The sequence below is a fragment of the Drosophila persimilis genome, unplaced genomic scaffold (assembly GCF_003286085.1).
Source record: "Drosophila persimilis strain 14011-0111.01,24,50 unplaced genomic scaffold, DperRS2 tig00003933-arrow-pilon, whole genome shotgun sequence".
NCBI lineage: Eukaryota > Metazoa > Arthropoda > Insecta > Diptera > Drosophilidae > Drosophila > Drosophila persimilis.
The window spans coordinates 644438-665737 of record NW_020825706.1 but is presented as its reverse complement, the minus strand read 5'-3'; the positions used below and the strand labels follow the sequence as shown (position 1 = coordinate 665737).

General features: G+C 40.8%; 1 protein-coding gene across 8 annotated transcripts in view; it reads right to left on the bottom strand.

Moving 5' to 3' along the window:
- The window catches only part of LOC6594459 (tropomyosin-2), a 29930-nt gene extending 11864 nt beyond the window's left edge, over positions 1-18066 (bottom strand). For 4 of the 8 annotated variants that reach the window (XM_026994506.1, XM_026994503.1, XM_026994504.1 and 1 more), the window contains exons 1-4: positions 14126-14279; positions 13765-13890; positions 2234-2367; positions 540-657 (exon numbers count right to left, since the gene is read on the bottom strand). In XM_026994506.1, the coding sequence (XP_026850307.1) occupies positions 540-657; positions 2234-2367; positions 13765-13890; positions 14126-14239 (492 nt within the window). In that variant the 5' untranslated portion in view covers positions 14240-14279. Of the gene's footprint in view, positions 1-539; positions 658-1939; positions 2058-2233; positions 2368-6059; positions 6204-13764; positions 13891-14125; positions 14280-18024 lie in introns of those variants that run through there. The other 4 variants (XM_026994507.1, XM_026994509.1, XM_026994505.1 and 1 more) reach the window with 3 other exon arrangements.
- Positions 18067-21300: the final 3234 nt, after the last annotated feature.

Genomic DNA, 21300 nt, shown 5'->3' with positions numbered 1-21300 from the left:
ATATATTGTGAGGCAACGGGCAGGCAGGCGTTGCATGCCTTGGATTCCTATAGCTATAGCTGCCCTTCAAGCATCATTCGTTCATCATCGTCATCATTGAATCGATTTTTTAAGCACAAGTTTTACATCTACACTCGATAGTTGATTCCTGTGCCAAGTATTATGGGGCAGACAGAACCCCCTCCTTGAAAGGGGTTCACGTTCCTTTTATTTTGGTTTTTCTTTCGATCCTTTGGCAAAGGAACCAAAAATCAAGTATCATTGTTTGGTGGTGGACTGTTGTTGTTGTTGTTGTTGTTGTGTTCATGGTCGTGGCTGGGACTTGTGGAGGATAAAGTGGAAGTGATCTTCGCTTCACCAACAGCAGCAGATGCAATAGTTCTGGATGCGTTATTGTTGTTGGTGCTATTGTTATTAGCATTAGCATTGGTATCGATAGTATTGTTACTGTTACTGTTGTTGTTCTGGTTGTTGTTGTTGTTATTATTATTATTGCTTATTAAATTAGAAATAGAAGATAAATTGGTTTTTAGCTGCACCTCATCGTATTTCTTGTCAGCCTCCTCAGCAAGGAAACGCGCTTCCTTCAGCTGATTCTCGAGAGCGTCCATGCGTTCTTCATCGGCAAGGGCGCGATTCTCAAGAATCTTGCGAGCACTATATATATTTTTTATTGAATATACATATATATATATATATAGTCCACATTGTTGTGTGTGTTTTGCGGTTACGACGGCGACCAAGCCCATAGAAGACAGTGACCAAGTGGTTAGCGATGATTTAAGTTTTTTTTTTTCATTCATTCCGCCATTGGAAGAATCGCATTTTTTTTTGGTACAGCCCCAAAGGATAGATAGAAGAGTGTGAATCGAATCATTCGACGTCATCATCCACATCGTTGGGTGTTCGATAGTGTTGTTGTTGTTGTTAAACGTTAAAGTTGTTGTTGTAGTTGGTTGTTGGTGGTTTGTTGTTGTTGTTGTTGTTATGACAAACAGATGGTTTACAACACAGTTGAGGTTCACAGATAGATAGATAGATAGATTGATTGATTTTTGTTTGTTTTAAATGGATTGTTGATGTCGTGGTTCAGTTATAGTTGTTGTTTTGTTGTTGTAGTTGTTGTAAAAAGAGAGACAAAAATTTGGTTGTTGCCAGTTGAGTTTTAAAGTTTCGGATATTTAACAGGGGATAACATAGGGGCAGGAGTACATGAAGAAGCTAAAACAATGGTGTGCTTTTTTGGGGAAATTTTTAATAGAAAGATAAATCGATTTTACGAGGGAATGATTGGAATGAAAGCAAAAAATATCATCCACAAATGTGGTAAATGTTGCTAATGGAACTACTGGTATTTTAAGCTCTAACGGACTGGTCTAGATCATCCGATATTGATCCAGATCAAGAACTTGGAAAGTTTGAAAGTGTTTGAATGTCATAAATCATTGTTTTAGCTTCTCTAAACACACATTACAAACATTCGTGGGGGGAGGGGGGTGCTTTTTGTACAGACATAATTGTTTAAACAGCCATTTTGACTAATAGACTACCATAAAGCTTATGTAGGACATGCCTTTGTCCATAAATTTTACAATATTTATACAAAATCATCCATAGAGCAGCTGCAGCAGTTCCAACGGTGGGTCGACGACAACTAAATGCTGTTTACAAAAACGTTTCTTAAGAACTAACTTAGATACATATATCATCATCATTATTGTTATTATAATGATTCATATTAATTGTTGTTAAAGAGAGCGCAGATATATAGACCCAAAACCTAATTAGTAAACGCAAAAATGTTGACCTAAAGTGAAAACAGAACCTAGAACCTAACCTCAATGGAAAACCTAATAACCCTAAAGCCCTAACGAAAAGATACAGAGAGAGCATAGAAGACTCTCTTCCGTGGATAGATGGTTGGATATGATGACTATACCTCTTCGTATTTCTTATCGGCTTCTTCTGCAATTAATTTTGCTTGTGCTAATTGGTTCTCCAAGAGAGCCACTTTGTCATCTTCCATATTTGTGCGATTCTCAAGCGCTTTTCGTATCCTAAATGCATCATATTATAATAGATATATATGTGGATAGGATAAATATAACTTGAACTTGGATATTTTATGCTGTAAACTTATAAATTATTATAATTATACATCATATATCATATATAGAGGGGGGGATGGGGGAATAGGATAGGGATATGGATATATGGTAACAAATGTACTAACCGTTCGCTCTCATCGGCGGCCTGAGAGGCTTCCGACAGCTTGGCTGTGGCGGAACCCAGACGCTCCTCAGAGCGCTCCAAGTCTTCTTCGAGCAACTGAATGCGACGGTTCAGAGCAGCAACCTCAGATTCGGCCTATAAGACAATATACATGTTCGTACGAACCAAATATAGCATATACATACAACAAAGCATTTATTAGCTATAAACTTATCAAGTAATTTACTTCTTACAAAGCTAAACTTAGGAAATTGGATATTAAATAGACTATTAAATTTATGCTGGTTTTGGTTCTGCTTTTGTTTAAGAAATACACATAAATTGCTATTCAAATCGTTGCCATCTTTGGTATGGTAAATAGCTACAAGAAATACACATAAATTCTATACAGAAAACTTTGCTATCTTTGGTATGGTAAATCCTGTTTTTTGCGCTCTCTTTTTAAGCCTAAGAAACCCAATTTGTTGCACTCTTTAAATTAGTTTATTTGCCCTAAAAGTCGACCGGTGTTTCCACATTTTGTCTTCCACCTGTAAATAGAAATTTCATTCTTTTTCCGTTTTCCGTCTTGCGTCTTCCGCTGTCTTCTGGCATGTTGCAAGGTCAAACCCAGTGCCGACGCCCTAAAGCAGGCAAAACAAAATTTGTTTGGCCAAAAGTAATCAATACCCAGGTGTCAAGCGAAGTTCAACAGCACACCGATGAAACCGATATGTTGGTCCAAAAGAAGCCAATTCAAGCCTCAGGCCCTGACGTCATCCTATGGAAAATATTGATGGGAGTTTTTCCCACAATGCGCAAGACGACACGACTCGAAATTATATACCCATTAAAGAACGGAAAATATTCGACATTGAAAAAGTTGTGGCCATATAGAGGAGTTTTGGTTCGAACGATGAAAAGCGAAAATGTGAGCAGCCGAGCACACGCCCAAAAATGGTGAAAAAAGTATAAAAACAAAAACAACAGAAATATCAAGCAAAAGCAACAAACTTTTTGATCAAAAACGGCAAGAGCAATTGGACAAGGCAGTCCAGTCCCCATGTCCATGTCCATGTCCAATGTGACTGATATGGTCGGACATAGATAGAGAGCTACTGATATGTACATGCCGTAATGATGGAATGACTGAATGACCAATTGACTGATTGGATGACGCTTAGAACCCCTCGCGCTCTCTCTCTCTCTCTCTCTCTCCCTCTTCCTCTCTCACGAGTCGTAAAAGTATCGTGTGATTATGAATTGGAACCAACCGTGTTGTGTTGGCTTACGTCATCATCCCAAACAGCGGCAGCATACAAAACACACATACACACACACACACACACACACACACATGTACGTTAAACGATAAAAAGCATTTCGAATTGGGGGAGCTTGAGCAGGCAGAGCGCGTAGCTTTCCAAACACCGAAAGTCATACAACAAACCGTTGATGAAGCACCCAAGAGGAGAGGAGAGGAGAGCGTCCCCGCCACAGAGACATCGAAAAATGCCAAAAACAACAAAACCACCAGAAATGAAGGAAGGAAAACATCGAAAAAGCACAGTAAAGTACTGGCTAAACGAGGCTTCTTGATTGCTCGATCATCATTCAGTGAAGAGCTTTCTTGGGCAAAATGAGTGCATAGGCATTTCTGCAAATCAGCTGCTGTCTCGTTTAGCCAGTGCTTACAAAGTCAACTCCAGTTGGGTTTCGTTTTGTAGCGGGAGTTGTTGGCAGCAGCCATGGGCGCGAAAGAGAAGAGATTGCACACAGTTGGGAGTTGGATAGAGAGAGAGAGAGCAAGCTGTTGTGGCCGTCTCGCTATCCCCCTCTATTTTTGAACTCATTAACAAAATGTATTGAAGATTAAGCGCTTTATTAACAGCAACAAAAAGAGAAGTAGAAGAAGAATAAGAGGCCAAAGAAAAGCGGGAGACAGAACAAGTTTTCGAGTTGGAGAGCAGTGGCCCCGGCCCCCATTGTTGTGGAATTTATGAGAAATGACCGGCAAAATGCAAAAAAATAAAATAAAGTAAAATACAAAACAACAAAAATAACCGATCTTAGCCAAATTCAAAAGCCATGAGCATGCAAAACCAGCTACGGGGCTGAGAAATGGTACACGCCAATGAATTTTTGACGGCTTAGTCACACACACACCTTGGAATCGGGGAGTATTCCATTTGTTTTAGTTTTATTTTCAGAAATTGCCTTGGCAACGATATATAAAACAATAAAAATTTTGTAGAGCGCTGCGCAGGGCGTGTGCGTATGCCAGTGTGTGTGTATCCATTTTGATGATGCATTTTTAATTATGAACCGATAAAGTAACGCCATGAAAATGTAAATCACCAAGAAAAACGGTTAAAGACGATGGACGCTCTCTCAGGCATGAAGTGGTTTTTTCGGTGGCGATCGTGAGAGGGTGTGTGCTTGCTTTGCTTCTCTCTTGATACCCCAGTCAGCCCATGGCATCATGTGTTGTAATCTCTAAATTACGGAATACACACACACACACAGACATGCAGTGACTAGGGGCAGGGGGTAGGGAGCATGAATCAAAACCAATTTGTCACAAAAGCGCATTGAAATTATCAACGTTCAATTGCAGGACAGAGGGACACACAAAAGAGGGGAGAAAGGAAGACTGCGCAAGGAGGGAAACACCAGATGAGAGGGAGGGCGACTCGTTCTGCCATCGAATGACATTGAAAAGCATTCATTGTATAGAAAAGCAACAACAAAAGCAAATTATGTTTTTGTTTTACATTTCAGAAAGGGGAAACCAAACGTCAATCACTTGCTGGCAGCGTGGAAGCGAAAAGTGAACAAATGGCTCCCCCCCGAAGGCAATTGTATTGGTTTTAAAATTCATCCAAAAGTTCCTGGAACACAGTCCTAAGCCGCCAAAAAACATGACGTCAACAAATGCTGTCACACTCTCTGTGATTTCGTACACACACACACACCCACTTATACGGGTACCAAGGAGCCCTACAGAAATTGCTTGCGGCATTTGCTCTCTCAATTGTCTAATTAGAATCGAATTAAGAACAAAATGAAAAAAAAAGAATTAAGAGAATCCAACCATTTATTGATCATAATTAATCGAATTTAGAACACCGCTAGCTAAACGATGTGGCTGCCACTTTGCGGCTGCTGCCGTTGCTGCTTCTTCAGCTTTGAGCCGGTTTTTATTTTTTTGTCGCTGAGAAAGCAAAAGATTTCTTTTCTCTTCTTTTTTTTTGCCTTATGTAAATGCGTGTCAGTGTCAGTGTGTGTGGTTGTGAGGTGTATGCTAATGTTGCGCTATGTGCCGTGAAGCGAGAGAGATAACATACAATTTGAAAGGTGAATGAATTTCGTCTCACAGATAACAACAGTTAACCCCAAAACGAAAAAAAGTGACACAATAAGGAACAAGAGGAAGAACAATAGTGGTGCTGCACGGACACGAACCACCCTGTGTCTCAACAATTCAATTTGCCTAAAATTTCTTTCAAAAGAGTAACAACAAAAGGCAGGGGGGAAAACAACAACAGAATCAACGGGAGAGGCCAGAACCAAAAAGTCGCTCTCTGGAACTCATGCGAGCGAGAAGCCTGTCGCGACACTTGCGGTTATCTCGCTCCCACAAGTACACACACACACACAGGGGAGAGCTCTCGTCTCTCTCTTGCTCTGAGAGAGTGTGTGAGAGAAATGGTTAACTATCTTTTTTCCACAGGTAGGATTTATGCAAAATTTATAAGACAGGTCACGCAGTATTTAAACCATACCAAAGATAGCTAAATTTCCACTAAAATCAGTAGAACTAATAGGGAAATGGAAGGCTGGCTTACTTCTTCGCGGCGAACCACTTCGAGTTGCAAGCGCTTTTGGTACTCCTCGCACTCATCTTTATACTTTTCCATTTCTTCTTTGGTCTGACGCATTTTCTTCTTGAGCACGTCCAGGAGAGTGCCTTGTGGAATGCTGGTCGTCATTTTTAGTTTGGTTGTAGGTGTTTCGTTTGGACACTTGGACTTTGCGTTGGCAGGGAAGCCGGGCACTGAAGCACACTTGATATTGGCCTTTTTCGCCTTTTACTGTTATAATTTCAACAGTTGCTTTCTGGTGGTATGGCAGCACCAAAAATATATAATTTTACAATTTGAAGAACACACACCAACACACGCACGGAGAATGGAACGAACACTCACACACACGCAATGAAGAAAAAACCACCGGTTTTTTCTTCTTTCTCTTCGACTGCTTTTTCTCTCGCTTGCGATGGCTTTCAAGGCAGCGTTAGCTGGTTTTAGGGACTTTAACTGGCACACAATATAGTAGTAGAATAAATAACGAATAAATATTTAATATTTGCTATTTGGTAGCGAAAAACACACACAAGTCGACGACACACAAAACAGAGAAGACCGACGCGACTCGAACAACAAATTGGAAATGATCCGTTAAACAGTTGGCATGCCTTTCGAAGCGGTGGTGGGGTTTGACAGTGGTGGTGTGCGACAGAGACAACTGGTGTGTCGAGGAGAAGAACGAGAGAACGATGACATTCATTGAGTGGGAAAAAGGCGCTCAAGTCGGAGTTGGATTCGAGTTGCGTTGGTTTTGAGCGCGATTGTGTTTTGTATGGGAAAATCACTCAATCAAACGAGTAATCACTCTCTCGGCTGAATTGGAGTGAACGAACGAGACAAAAAAGAACTAGAAGAACGACTTAGTTCACTTACGAATGAACCAGTAAGATGGAAAAGAGAGGAAACCACCACGTTTGGGAGAGCGAAAATGCATGAGTCGAGCGCGCCGTTGGCAGCGCTGCTGACATGCCTTTTGAAGCGATGAGAACATTGGTGTGACAGAGATAACTGGTGCGTCGTCTGCCTCGCCTAAAATGTATGCTGGTGTGTGCTCAAGAGCGGAGCGACTTTGTGTGTGTTGGTGTGCCGCTGGAAAACCTGTTAAAAGCCGCTAAAATTCTGTCGACATGTTTGTTGTTGTTTGGCATTAATTAGTGAAGAAATATTTCAGATTTTTTCTATTTCTATGCAAATAATATTATGCAAAATAATGCCCATGTCAAAGACAATCTCCATTTAGGCTCGAAATGAGTAATCAGGTAGTACTCTCTAGCTGCACACATGCAGACATTCGAACATACAGCTGCGTGTGTGTGCCTTTGCCAACGCAACGCCCCTGCCTTTTCCTCCCCTGTCTATCCACAAGCTAATTGTATGAAAAAACTACAATGCCGGTGCTTTATCAGGCTTATCAACACGCAAGCAAACAACGTAAGCGTGAGAGCGTAATGACTAATCGGACAGGTTCTCTCTTTCCGGCGATTGTCCCCCCACACGATATCGATATCATATCGGGAAGTTTTGAATTTGGAAAAGTTCTATGCCCCCGAGGGTTCGTTCTCGTTCACCCACCTGTTGCTGGCCATTAATTCTGTATTCTCAAACTCTCATCCCTATTCGGCGATGGCGTAATTGTTGATAATGCTAACAATGAGCGCCTGTCCATTTTTAGCCAGGCGGCATTGAAAAGAAATTAAAAGTAAATGCCGCAGTCGCATCGAAGGTCGTTTGGGGGCTTCGGCTTCGCTATGGGAACACGTACATAGCCCGTATCAACATTTAATAATTAATTTGTACACCAAATTGGCAAGTCGGGCTTTGTACAGCATTTGCGCTATGCTTTGGCCATAGATGGTAATGTTTTCCTTTTAGTGATATTTGTAGTAGAAGCATGTAGCCGGCCATTTATGGGGGTTGGGTTGGGGCCAAGACCACATAGAGTATGGTTATAGAACCCGAAACGAAACCCCCACCCACCGCCATATAGGCGGGGGAGTAGCACTACCATTTAGAGGGCCCTCCATCTCTCTCTCTCTCTCTCTCTCTTTGAGAGGGGGGCGGAGGGAGTTTAGTGTGGCAGTGCGCAACAGGTACCGTTAGTTTAATTTTGAGCAATTGCGTAACTAATTAAACAATTGCCTGCAATTAAGCAAACATGTTTGCGTACGAAATTGTTGAAATACTTTTGCTGCTCTCAGTCTACGGGTGGTACAATGTATGCAGGGGGGGTAAATGCAAACGAAATGCTGACCATCGGAATGGCAAGAGGAAAGGTGAGAGAAATAGGCATAAGTACGTGCAATGTGGGTCAAGATTTGCATGTGTGTGTGCATGACAAGACGAAACCACAGAAAGAGGGCCTCCAAGACAGCAAATATGTAATTTCCTAGGCGACGGACCAGCTATTCATAATCAATATATAGAAAGAATTAAAGAGTTCCACCAGAAAATTCCATGTGATTCCCTAAGGCAAGGGCAAGAAAATGAGATAGAGAAAGAGGAGAGGGCTTAAAGAAAATCACCACAAAAGGGTTAAGGTTAGATTGGGGATCCGAAACATGTGATACCCTCACACGAAACCGACAATGGAGCGCATGCTGCTGGTAAACAAGAATCTACAGAGGTTTATAGGATCAGAGATACCATTTCTCTGACTGCCAAACAGCTTGCTCAGCATGTGGGACCCTCTTCTAGGGTATATCGCGAAAAAAGAAGGCAACAAAGTCGACGGAAAAGACGACGTAATCGCTTGGCAATGTGCAAACCACACAAAACTAAAAAACAACAACATTATACAAAGAGCGAACCGAGGAAACAAAGGAAACGAGAGATAGGCAACAACAAAAATTGGAGCAATCATAGATAGAAAGGGGCGATACGATAGAGGGGACGGAACCTAACCAAACTTTACAAAGAACAGCCGACGGAAGACATCGTTGGACGGAAGACGTTCTTTTCTTTCGGCTTGAATTAGATATAGAAATGTGATTAGTGGATAATACATATATAAAGAGACTCCCATCGATCCATCGATCTCCCGTCTGCTAATTACCCTTTTTAGTTGTGTATTCATGATGTTGTGCAGCTCGTTCCGGATGATATTGAACTTCATCATGGTGTCCGAACTGAAGATGGAACGTCCAAAGGCCAGACCCGGATAGTCCGCACACCGTCCCTTGTTCCGACGTGCCTCTCGCTCCGCCACAATCTCGGCCGCCTCGCTGGTGCATCGCAATTTGGACCACTCGGCCGACTGGGTGTCGTCGTCATCGCCCAGTGCGATGCCCTCGTCGATGGCCCCGGCGCTGAGATCGGTGGCCAGGCTATCACTGCTGGCCTCCATTGCACTCGTGCCGGCTGCTCCATGTCCATGACGCTTGCTGCGCTCGCGCTTGCCCGACGATGACGAGGAGGACTTCTTCTTTCTCTCTGACTTTTCACCTTTTTCACTCTTCTCCGACTTGTCGCCTCTATCACTCTTCTCGGACTTGTCGCCTCTTTCCCGCTTCTCGGACTTTTCGCCTCTGTCCCGCTTCTTTTTCTTGCCACTGGACGTTTTGGCCTCCTTCTCCTTCCCGTTGGGCGGCACCGGAAGGCCTGAAGGCGTTGCCGTTGCTGTTGTGGTTCCCGTTACGGGTGTGGCCGCACTGTCATCTTGAATGCTGCTCTCATCCGTGGGCGTGGGACTGTTGCTGCCCAGGGAATTGGTCACCGAATCGGTGAGTGGAAGACTTAGGGTGCTGCGGCTAATCGGCGTGGAAGGCGCCTCCACGGGTGTCTCGTTCTCGGGTTCCGGCTCTGGTTGAGCCTCACCGCGCAGATTGGAGAGCACCCCCTTGGAGTCGCCGCGATAGAGCGCGGCCAGTATCTCCTGGACATTGGGCACATTGGGCCGCCGCGTGCCCGAGAAGCGGGGATGATGCTGATGGCCCCGTCGTTTCAGGGCGGCTGGAACCAGGCTGTGGGTGCTGTTGCTGCCCGTCCCGCTGGTGCTGGACAGGGCGTCGTCGTCGGCACTGTTTTGCTGCGACATATTGTCTTCGGAGTCAGAGGCGTCGCTCCAAAAGTCCGTCGATCCCGACTCGTACTCACTGTTGGAGCTCTGGTCGCAGATGAGCTGCTGGTACCTTTCGTAGAGCTGGGCTAAATACAGTTCGGCCTCCTCATCGCAGTAATAGAGCAGATCGTCCAGCACATTCAGCTGCGCCTCGATGGAGCACCAACGCGAAGACTGCCCCGATAGTGCCCCGTCACTGCGACTCTGCCTGCTGCTGCCACGCTGTTGACGCTGGTGTTTGCCTGCTTTCGGCTTTGGTTTATCACTTTTTAACAATTGTTTGTTGCTTGCGCGTTTGTTACGCGGCTGCTGTTTCTGTTTTCCAGCTGCTGCACCCTCCGCCGTTGTTGTTGTTTTTGGTGTCCTTTTTGCAACAGCTGTTTGTAAATCGAGAAAATGTAGTTTATCGACCCTCGGAATAATACCGAAATATACCGTCGAATTCTCAAAATATACCGTAACAATACTGACGAATTCCAGTCACCCCCTGAAATTCCCCCTTGGCATATAATATGTTAATCGTTCTCCGTCAGGGATTGAAAACCATATTGCTGCATTTTGATGTTCCGTCAAATATTATGGCTTACAAAAGTGATTTAATATAATCTTAGCAGCCAAAATTGAGCTGTTCTAGTTTTAATGCTTAATAATTGCTCGTAATTATTGTAATTAAATCATTTTTGTGTGCCTATCGATATCTAGTGTGACCAGACAACTACACGCGCACTGCATACAGACCAAAGCTGATTGCCATGTGCGCGTGTAGTTATCGGTGGTACTGCCTCAACTGCTTTAGATTTGATTTGAATTTATAGAAATCATATCTAAATCAGCTGAGATTAAAGGTTCATTTCGTTACGCTTTTGTTGTGGTTGTTTGTCGTTGCCGCCGCTGGTCAATAAATGCCGATGCGCCCGCTTTATTTGATGCGCCAGCCGGCGCGCCGCACTGCCGAAGTATTTGTACTTTTGGTTGTTTTGTAGTGGTTGTGTGGAGGGTTTAACCGTTTCTTTGGGTGTTGTTGTTGTTGCTGCTGCACTTGCTGCTATTTTTGTTGCATTTGTTTTGGTTGCAGTTTTTGCACTGCTTTTGCTAGTTTTGTGATTGATTTGCTTTGGTTTGGCCGTTGTTGTGCTTTTGTTGTTGTAACTCACTTTTTGCCACTCATATGCATTATTAACTTTTGCATTTCCTATTGTTAATGTTTTCTCGTACATATTAATTATGTGCGCCGGCTTTTGCTACTACAGTTTGTTGTTTGTGTGATTTGATGCGTGATGTTTTCGGTGGTTTTTGTTGTTGTTGTTGGTTTTTTTCAAACAGCTGCGCTCATGGTACCGTTAGTTGATGGTTGGATTCCGAATTTTGGTTTTTTTTCTAGCTATTTTTATTGATGATTTAATAGATCTAATGTTTTTTTTTTTTGCTCTTTTTATCTCTTTAGATTTTCAATAGCGCGTGAAAAATGGCAGAGAAAAGTTTTCGCCACACACTGGTTTCTCTTTCTCTTGTTTTTTGGCATGTGTAACGGTTTATTTATGTAATTTGTGAAATCTCTAGAATTTCATTTAATGCGTATTAAATGAAAGTAGCGACTTCTCTGATTAATTCATTGATAAACCTACTTAGTTTGATTTATAAGAATGCGGGTTTCATTTATTTATAATTTATTTGATTTTATGTAGTTTTTTTTGTAGATTTCCGATGGGGTTTGTGGTTGAGGCGGCGGGCGGCGGCTGGTCTGCTGCTGGCTGCTTGCTGCTGCGGCTGCTTGAGGGTTCTTCGGCCCCGCTGCTTGCTTCGGCGTTGTACTTGAAAGTGTGCTTGCGCTGTGGCGATAATTTTGGGGCTATGCGCTCACCGGCAGCGGCTCTCTCTCGATCTGCCCAAACTATCTCTCTCTCTAATGCGCCCCCATACGAAGCGTGCGGCCGACGTGAGGCACATGTCCGAGTGAGTCAGCAAGAAGTGTGCGCTGCACTCTGATCGTACATCCAGGGGGAGAGGAGACGAGCACGAGAGAGCGCCACATCGCCACAGCCCCACAACACCCACTCACTAGTGATGCTCTCTCTCTCACAAGCTTTCATGCAGGCCACTTGTACTCTCTAGCTCTAGCTCCGCTCCGCTCCTGCTCTCTTACTCTCTTGCGGTATTCGCGATGAGTTTTCCTGGTATATTCATTCCATTTCAGTTTTTGTTTGATTTAATTGCTTATCTCTGTGTTTTTTCTTCTTTTTTCCCGTATCTTGTATTATTACTCAGGCGCTGGCATCGTCATATCTATTTGAACGATACGGGGCAGGGCCAACAGCGCCAGCGACAACAACAAGAAAAGCCATAACTGATAATTTGTCAAGATCTCATAATTTATGCTGTCCGATAAGCATTTTGTATTTATCTTTCACGCCTCTGGTTACCTGAAAATGTTGAATTTTTGAAACGCTGCCAAACGCCCAATCCTTGAAATACTTTCCGAAAGTGTCCCAAATCAAAAAAAACGTATCGCAAGAAGAACAAAAAATTTAATTCAATTTCAATTTTGTTCTTTTTGTTTTGGAAAGCACAAGGCGGCGTCGGCCCAACGCCAAGAAAATTGTTCTAAATACTGTACAAAAAAATGAGAGGAAACCATTTTTGTTTTTGCATGAAAATATTTTGGCAAAAGCAATTTTCATTTGTCTTTGCGTTATTTGATATTGCCCCACACACACACACGCATACAGGCGCGCATGCGTTGCCGGGGCGCTCTCCCTCTCGCACCAATGGGCTGCTATTTCCAACGAATTTAAAAATAGCGCCGCACCAAAGGCGCTGCCAACAGTAAAAGAAAAACGCATACACCAACAGAGTGCTGCGTGGCAATTGCTGACTGCTGTTTCCTTTTGTTTGAATTTGAATTCAAAATTTATGAATTTTCTGCTAAGAGCACAAACACCTCAGACTCATAAAATGGAATGGAATTTCCGCCCCCAAACATTTATCCCATTTGAAAGAAGGTGCCGGAAAATTAGCATTAAATTGCCGCTCCGATGACACAGTTTTCCCGCTGGCCCATTTTCTTTCCCCCATTTCTTGAAGCTGTTGAAAAAATCACTTATAATAAATTTATGTGTATTTCTTGACTTGTATCTGAACCCAGATGCATTTCAGAGAATATTGTGAAATGACCTGAAAATTAAATGTTTTTTTTTAAAGATCTATAGATACTTATTTTAAGATATAGTTTCTGGGAAATGTGTAACATTTTTGAGGGCTCTGACAAATTCTAGTCTAGAAATGATTAATAGGTCTGCCTTTCTTATGTTTTTAGCGTTTTGTCAAGTGATTAAAGAAATTATGATTTTTTGGGGGGTTTTTTGGAATGCTTTGGAATAAGTTTGAGAATTTAGCTTTTAAATTAAAATAGTAAAATAGTAATTCGTAAAAAAATTGGCTATAAATTTAAATGTAAGCTAATTTATTTCTAAGACTTAAATTTAACATAAATTTTCAGCTGATCCAAAAGAAATTTTGCATTGAGATCTCTAAAAAATTACGGATATTGACTCCGATCTTCTATGCCTGCTCTATCCTCCACTTAAGATTTATTCTAAGGTATGAAAGGTGTGAAATTCTCGAACTTACATTCTGCAGGGCCTTGTTCTTCTCCTCCAGCTTGCCAGTGACAAGGGTGAGGGCCTCCTGGGTCTGATCCAGCTCGTTCTCAACGGTCTGGATTTTCTTTTGCAGCTGGCGAGCCTCCTCCTCGGCCTGTTATTATAATATTTCAAAAATAAAACCAAGAAAAATGGAATGTGTTAACAAGTTTTGTTATGTTTCGGTTAGGGTTCGCCAGAGCCTGATGAGATCTGTTCAGATTTAAACCCCTTTAATTATGTTTTTTGTTACATTAAATGTTTCCCCCACTCTGCCGCTCTGTGGGAGTACAAGTGCGAGTGGTTTATGGAGGGGGGTGAGGCATGGGGGTTCCTGATGGTTGAATTACCTTTTCGGCGCGAGTGTTGGCATCGCGTGCCTCTTGTTCGCAGACGAGAGCGCGCTCCAAAGCTCCATCCTTGTCGACTTTCATCGCTTGCATCTTCTTCTTGATGGCATCCATGGTGTCTGTTTGTTTGTTTTGCTACTGTACTCGAAAGAAACTGCAAATCGAAATGGAAATGGCTATGAAAACGGTTGTTATGTGCAGCCAATAAACCAATTAATGAATTTATGCGATAATCATCTACGAGCATTCGCAACGGATAAGAAAAGAAAAAAACTCGTTTCTTTGTGCACAGAAAGTGAAACTCTGTCTTGAGAGAGAAGGTGAAGGTATTTGCATTTTACAATCTTTAATTGGAGAAGTGAACTCTTTTTGGCTTAATCCTCCCCAAATCCATGACTATTCTAATTTCTATCTTGGACACAACTAAAACTATAGGAATATTAGATTGTTTATGGCTTGGGTAATCATTCTTTGTATTATCTAACCTCTTTTTCCAACTGAAATACACTTGTCTCTTGGCTTATCTATCTGTTATCAGCATTCAGGTGGGGGGTATTCTCTCTCCCAAGCTAATGAGAGAGCCATGTCTACCCTTTTTTGGCTGGAAGGTGGCAGAACCCATTAATTATTCGCCCCAGACCAAAAATCAAACACTCAAGGCCCATACATCAGTATTGTTCCAGCTCATCGGACTGTGAATTGAGCTTTTAGTATTTTGCCGGCGTTTCTTCACGACTTTTATTCCCGCTTCTGGGTCTCCTCTTCAATCTTATATGTGTTGTTTTTTTGGAGAGTGTTTTCTCATCTCACAGTAAATCATTTGAACGAGAAATACCAGGTAATGCACGTTTTCGGGGCTTAGTTATGCAGATCACATCGGTTCGGATTGGTATGGTATGGATTAAGAACGAAGCTGGAACTGGGAGCATATTTGAGTAGAGAGTTCTGGCACCATCCAGAAATTGTGTCAGTAGATGGAACCCAAATGTGGGCCAAGAAAAGGTGTAAGATATAGCTTTAGCTATACGAATTTATGACGTATATTTGTTTGGTTTATTATACCATTTTTTTTTCTCGAGTATTTTGGGATCAGTAAAGTTATACCTATATTTGTATTGCAAGGCAAAGATCTTGAGTACTATTTCAAAGTTCTAGTTGAGAGTTTTACTAAAGTAATCTCCTATATATAACCCACAGATCTCTTACCCAACCTCCCTATTCTAGAACAAGAATAAATTTAGTTCAAACTCTAATTCAAGTTCTCTTTCGAATACCTTGAGATACTCTTAAGGAAGAAACTCTTTAATCTTTAAATAAAGAGCACTTTAAGCTCTGTAGATTCCTTGTAAACAAACCTCCTAATCCTACTCTTCTTAACACTCCCCAATGAATCATTATCGTCCCCTCAGTTGGCTTTAAACTATACTTGGCCAATACTCTCTGGACTCTGACTCTGACTCAGTGTGGACTCAGCTGGGGCCTGGGGGCTTAACCTCTTCTCAGTCACTCGCACACCTCTTTCCGCCTTTCACTCCTTCCTCCAGCTTGCCACCAAGCAGACACTCCACTTGACCAACAATTGTCATGGCCTGCACCGAATCCAGGCAGGCCACTAATTGAGTCAAGTTTTAAATTCTTTATTACTGCCCTGCCCCTCCCGTGTGCTGGTGGTTCTTGTTCTTGTTCAAAAACATTAATTTATTTTTAAAACTTTTCTGTTTACATTCCTGAGCCTCTGAACCTCAGGTTCAACGAAACAGCGAGCAAAAGCGGCCGAAGGAAAACAAAAATTGAATTTAAATTACGAGTAAATTGCAATCGAGGCAAATTTGTTTGTGCCATGTGCCATGTGCATATGGGATCGAATGAGGTGACACATTGAGTTATGTTTGCGTTGATTCAGCGGAATAAATCGCATGGAATCTTAAACCTTTCGGCAATGACATACATCTTTTGTGAAATAAATGAACCCAAAGCCAAGAAGAGCGCCATTATAGAGCGAAGAAAGTAATGGAGTTTGAGGGATAAATACTCCAGATAAAAGCCTGGGTAAAACTTCATTATTCTATTAATATTTAACATCCATATATGAGTATTTTTAAGGGATACAACTGTGCTTGAAGAGGCTTAACCTTTATAGTACTTCTTTATACATATTCTATACACCTTTTCTAATGCCTACAAAAGCATATACCAGTAAGCTTTGAAGAACCTTCGAAAACCATCTAAAAAACTTGGAAAATATTGAAATTCAAGGAACTGATCAAAGCAAAATAACAAGGATTCAAGACTACCAAAGTTTACCCATAAAATGAAAGAGTAATTTCTACATATTCTCATATGTTTCATTTAAAAGAAATCTGGATGCGATTTAGGGAGTAATTTATTCCACATTTTCCCCCAAAATTTATACACTAGATATTATACCCCTCTAGATATCCTGTCTGCCTTGATCCAGAATACGTAAATACCTCAAAATATCTACTCTGTAGGTTAGGAAATATGTTCTTCCATATCTTCTAATTATATCCATCTCTCTCATTTGTACAGCAGAATTTCCAAATTATCCATTGGAAAAAGTCAGATTTTTTGTTGTACAGAATACAGAGTTCTATTCCGTTTTTTTTTCTTTCTATTTTTAAGTCTCAAACACATAGACAGCCTTGTATATAGGTCTAACGTATATAGAATCTATATCTAAAAGTCTATGGCGGGGCAGAACTGAAAGCTTTCTCCCTCTCTGTGACTCTGACTATCTCTCTCTCTCTCCTTCTCTGTCTCTCTTGGACACACAGAAAATGCCTAAAAATAGGAAAACTGAGGAGGCATCTGTTGAATATCCAACGGATATTACTTAATACTAAAATAAGTATAAAGAAAAGAGAAGAGCTTTCTGGGGAATTCGTTGGGTTGGGGATTTCTCGCCTACGTTCGCTTCAGATACATTTGGCATCTGTGGCCAGCGGTTGTGTATCGGATTTCATAGATACAACAAATTGCAACAGAACTGCACGATGTTCTGAATGATTGGGATTTATTCTGAATACCAAAGAAGGAAGGTTCTTTTTTTCTACCTCTCTTTTCCATTAGGTCTAGGTCTTTTTATATCCACCTTGAGATCATGGATCTCTTAGTGGTTTCTCAACCTTCAGTGATTCATACAATATATAAATAGGTTTCTAGAAGAACAGGAAGATGAAAAAGGTAGTCTCTAGGAAGTCATCTAAGGAAATGTAATTCAGGAAAATTCTCACACAATTTTTTATGTAAAATATAACTCAAGACCCTCTCTACATTCATTTCTTTAGCATATCATAAATTCCTTGAGTCCTAGAAAAACCTTTGATATTTACTCTGGCGGATTCGACTCCCAGAACCATGTGGGAACCCCACTGATGAATGCCCACTGGCAATGTTTATATATCTCATGCAGAGGGCATTTAGTGGAAATGGAAAATGGAAATTCTAGATGCCAAATTGTGGTTAACAGACAAACTTGACAAAGCCCCAGAGAGAATCGCTATTAACCGAAAAGGTGCTTAACCTCTATTTGGGTTTTCATTCTAAACTAAGAAATATTTGAAATATCTTTTTTTTGTTGCTCTTCTGTTCTGTCTGTTGTATCTCAAAAATACTTGCGGTTTCTTTTTTGGTTACTATAGATTTTTCACAGCACTTTGATTTGATTTCAAATTAGTTTTGCCGCAACGTTTTGATGATTATATAACTATTTAGAGTTGATTTGGATCCTTTTTTTTCGCAGGGCTCACACAGTTTTTGTACTTGTTTTTTTTTTGCACGCAACAAGATTTACAAGATACTTTTTGAAATATTTTTTTGGATATCTTGGTATTTTTGAATAGGAGGTTCTTTTCTTTGCCTTCCTTTTTTTTACTTACAAAACTTTTATTCGGAGTTATCCGCGACTTGAACGGATTGTGATGTTCAACTGAAAATATTTATTCAATATGTTGACGTTCGATGCCCGCCGTTCGGTCGATTCCGAACGATCTGCGCTGGTGTGTATAGGTGTGGGCCATCGCCGCCCAGCGCGCGCGTGTGTTTGTGCGAGAGAGCATGCTTTTCGGCCAAATAAATGCGATGCCGTGCTCGTGTTGTTGCTTTTGGTCTGCTCTTTCGCTTATTATGGAACTGCATTCTGCTCTCGTTTGAGTACGGCGATGATCACTCACTCCCCGCAAAAAGAGAGCATGGCATGGTATTGCTAGAGCTTGTACACTGTGCGAAAAAAGTGCTAAATGGTTGCCGAACATGTAACAACATCTTAAGGAAAATATAGAAAGACTAGATATTCGGCGATACAGCCTGTTAGATGGGTTTTTCCTATGGAAGCCCTATAATTTAGTAGTCCAATGAAATCTATGGATATTCCTGGTCTTCATTGGATCGATCATCATTATAGAAATATTATAGAACTCCACAAATGGGTATAACAATTCCAAAATGATTTGAAGATGGGGTACATCACTCAATTCCTCAGAAACAAAATTTTTTCCAACATTTTATTCATCTTAAAAGTACAAATTTCTCTCAGTGCAGCCCAGGAAAATCTAATATTTTCTTCGGCTCGTGTGTATAGAAGGCAAGAGATCGGCGATGAGCAGCACCCTGATTTACGATCTCTTCTCACACAACACAAGCATAGCCGGCGCCTGCGACTGCGCTTTTACTGTTACACTCTCAATCCTCTCTCTCTCGCCATCCTTTCTCCCGCTCTTCGCCAGGGGCCTTCTGTCACCTGTTCACTGGCTGTCTGTGTCTGTGTCTGTGTATGGGTGTGTGGAATTGTTCTGTTCTGCCTATTTTCGAATATTTCCCCATATTCCAAAAAGCTCTCACTCATCACCCCAGTATTTTTGGTTAATGCAAAATATTTGAAAATACAAAAGCAACATTTTTCTCTATAATTTCGGTTTCTGTGTGTGTGATTTAAGAAAGTTTTATGGTGTGCGTGTATCTTTTTGTTTTGCTTTTTGGTTCTTTCTTCAATGCCTATTTTTATCTTTCAGTTATTGATATGCCAAAAAAAATCTTGTTTCAAATAGGTATATACAGACACCATAGGTCTACGGATTATTATTTTTTTGTTCTATATAATTTGGGTGTTTTTCTATAGATTTTTCAACGTCATGTCTACGAACGGGAAACATTTTGTTGGCAATCATTAATGTCAAAGTACAATTGTACTTTTTATATTGCCTGCTTGTTGGTAACGCTCTCGGAAGAAAACCCCTATATGTACCATGATTCATGTATCGAGCGGAACGTGGAAATCGCATAAATGCAATTTCCTCTTGATCTCAGAAGATCAGTAGCTTATATAAAATACGGTTCTCTTTTGTAGATACTATTTTTACCCATTGATCACGCTTTTTTATGTACTAGTAATTTTGTATATGATAAGATATTAAAATTGAATTTTTAAACAAAGGAATAAACCATCAATGTATTAATTAAGTAGGGTATACTTTTCATCACCGAATCAGGTAGTTCTTGATCTGTTAAAATCTGTAAGATGATGGAATGATAGAGGCAAAGATTCTTTGGATAGAGTAAAATTTCGAAGATTCTGTTAAAGTTTATATGGTTCTAATCAATCAGTTTCGTTTAATTTCAATTTGCATGTTTATTTGTCAGTTCTATTCATCAAAATGTATCCTAAAAGTTACTGGGGATATCCATACGATTTCTTAAATTATCAAATTTTTGATAGCATTGAGAAAAAGTCGAAATCATAAATTAGTAAGATATTTTCAGTGGATAACAAGGAGATTTTCTGTTTTATTTTATTCAAAGCTTATATATTTATAGAAAAAGGGACAATTAATATTATTTCAATTGGAATAGACCTGTAAAGGTGTATCCATTAAATGGTTTAATTCAATCTTGGTAATAGTAAATGAGAAAGCATTATTGTTGCCAGTAATATGGGTAAAACTTAAAGGTTTTCTTTTATTTCCAACGATTATTCCAACAATGGTGATTATCCTATAAGCAAGTATAGAATATTGCACACAAATTTATTAAATTAATCGTATTAAATAAATTGCTAAAGAGTTGTTCTAAAAACTGATTATATAAGTCTTCTGATTGCAGCCAAAGTCCGCTATAAATAAAACCCAATTTGATCTCAGTATATTTATTCTTTTCTTCATTTTCTCTTGGAGAAAATTATGTTGTCTTTTTTTTGCCAGCACTGAGACTGAGACTGTTGAAAAATTTATAATTAAATCCAGCAACACCCACCGAATGACGTAATTGTTTTCATTCAAAACAAAAAAGTCTTGCAAACAGATCAATATATGTATATACTTATCATCCTAAATAAATATCCATGAGAAAGACCCTTGAGACAACATCGAGAACATTGTTAAAAATTGAAAATGTGTGAGCAACTTGCTAAATAAGAAAAAACGAAATCATGGCCACCTGATGCTGTGGGGCTGAGGCTGTATTATGGAAAACAAAAGTTTTCATAATTCCAAAAAATATATACCAAATAAAAATAAATAAATATATTGTACGTGTACGTGTACGAGAGCTTGGGTCAGACAACAAGTGCACAATCTTGTTAGGAAAATCGCAACCATATTTGGTGAAAATTGCCTGGAAAAGTGGAAACAGCGGGGCATAGACGACTGTGCTGAAGCCATGAGAGAAGATTGTTCGATCTGAGTTGTGTAGGCCAGGTAGGTAGGGTGCATCAGAAACTGAAATATAATCTTGTAACGACTTCAAAGCTGTGTGATTTGAGACCAACCCAGTCTCGAGCGGGCCTGTGGATGACTCAATTGGCGGCGTGTCGCGTCGGCTCCTTGTGAATGAATTGAAAACTCGAACTGGTTGAGAGCTATAGCTATTGGTACTAAAAGGAAATCTTTGCAATGAGCCACTTGCCTTGCCTAGCCCCCCAGCCCGGCCGGGACCGACTCGGCCAAGGTGAACCAGCGGACCGTTTGGCTTGCCATATCAAATGTCGTGTACGATGTGAACACACAACATTTTGGCGCTCTTCGACATTGTCAGTGTCAATTATTTGAGAACTAAAGAGATATACGACCTTGAACTTATATGCCAGGCCACACATATGTAAATGTAAGTGCATAAGCATCGGCGTACGCCGGAAAACAATTGTTCTATAGAAACTGCTCGTA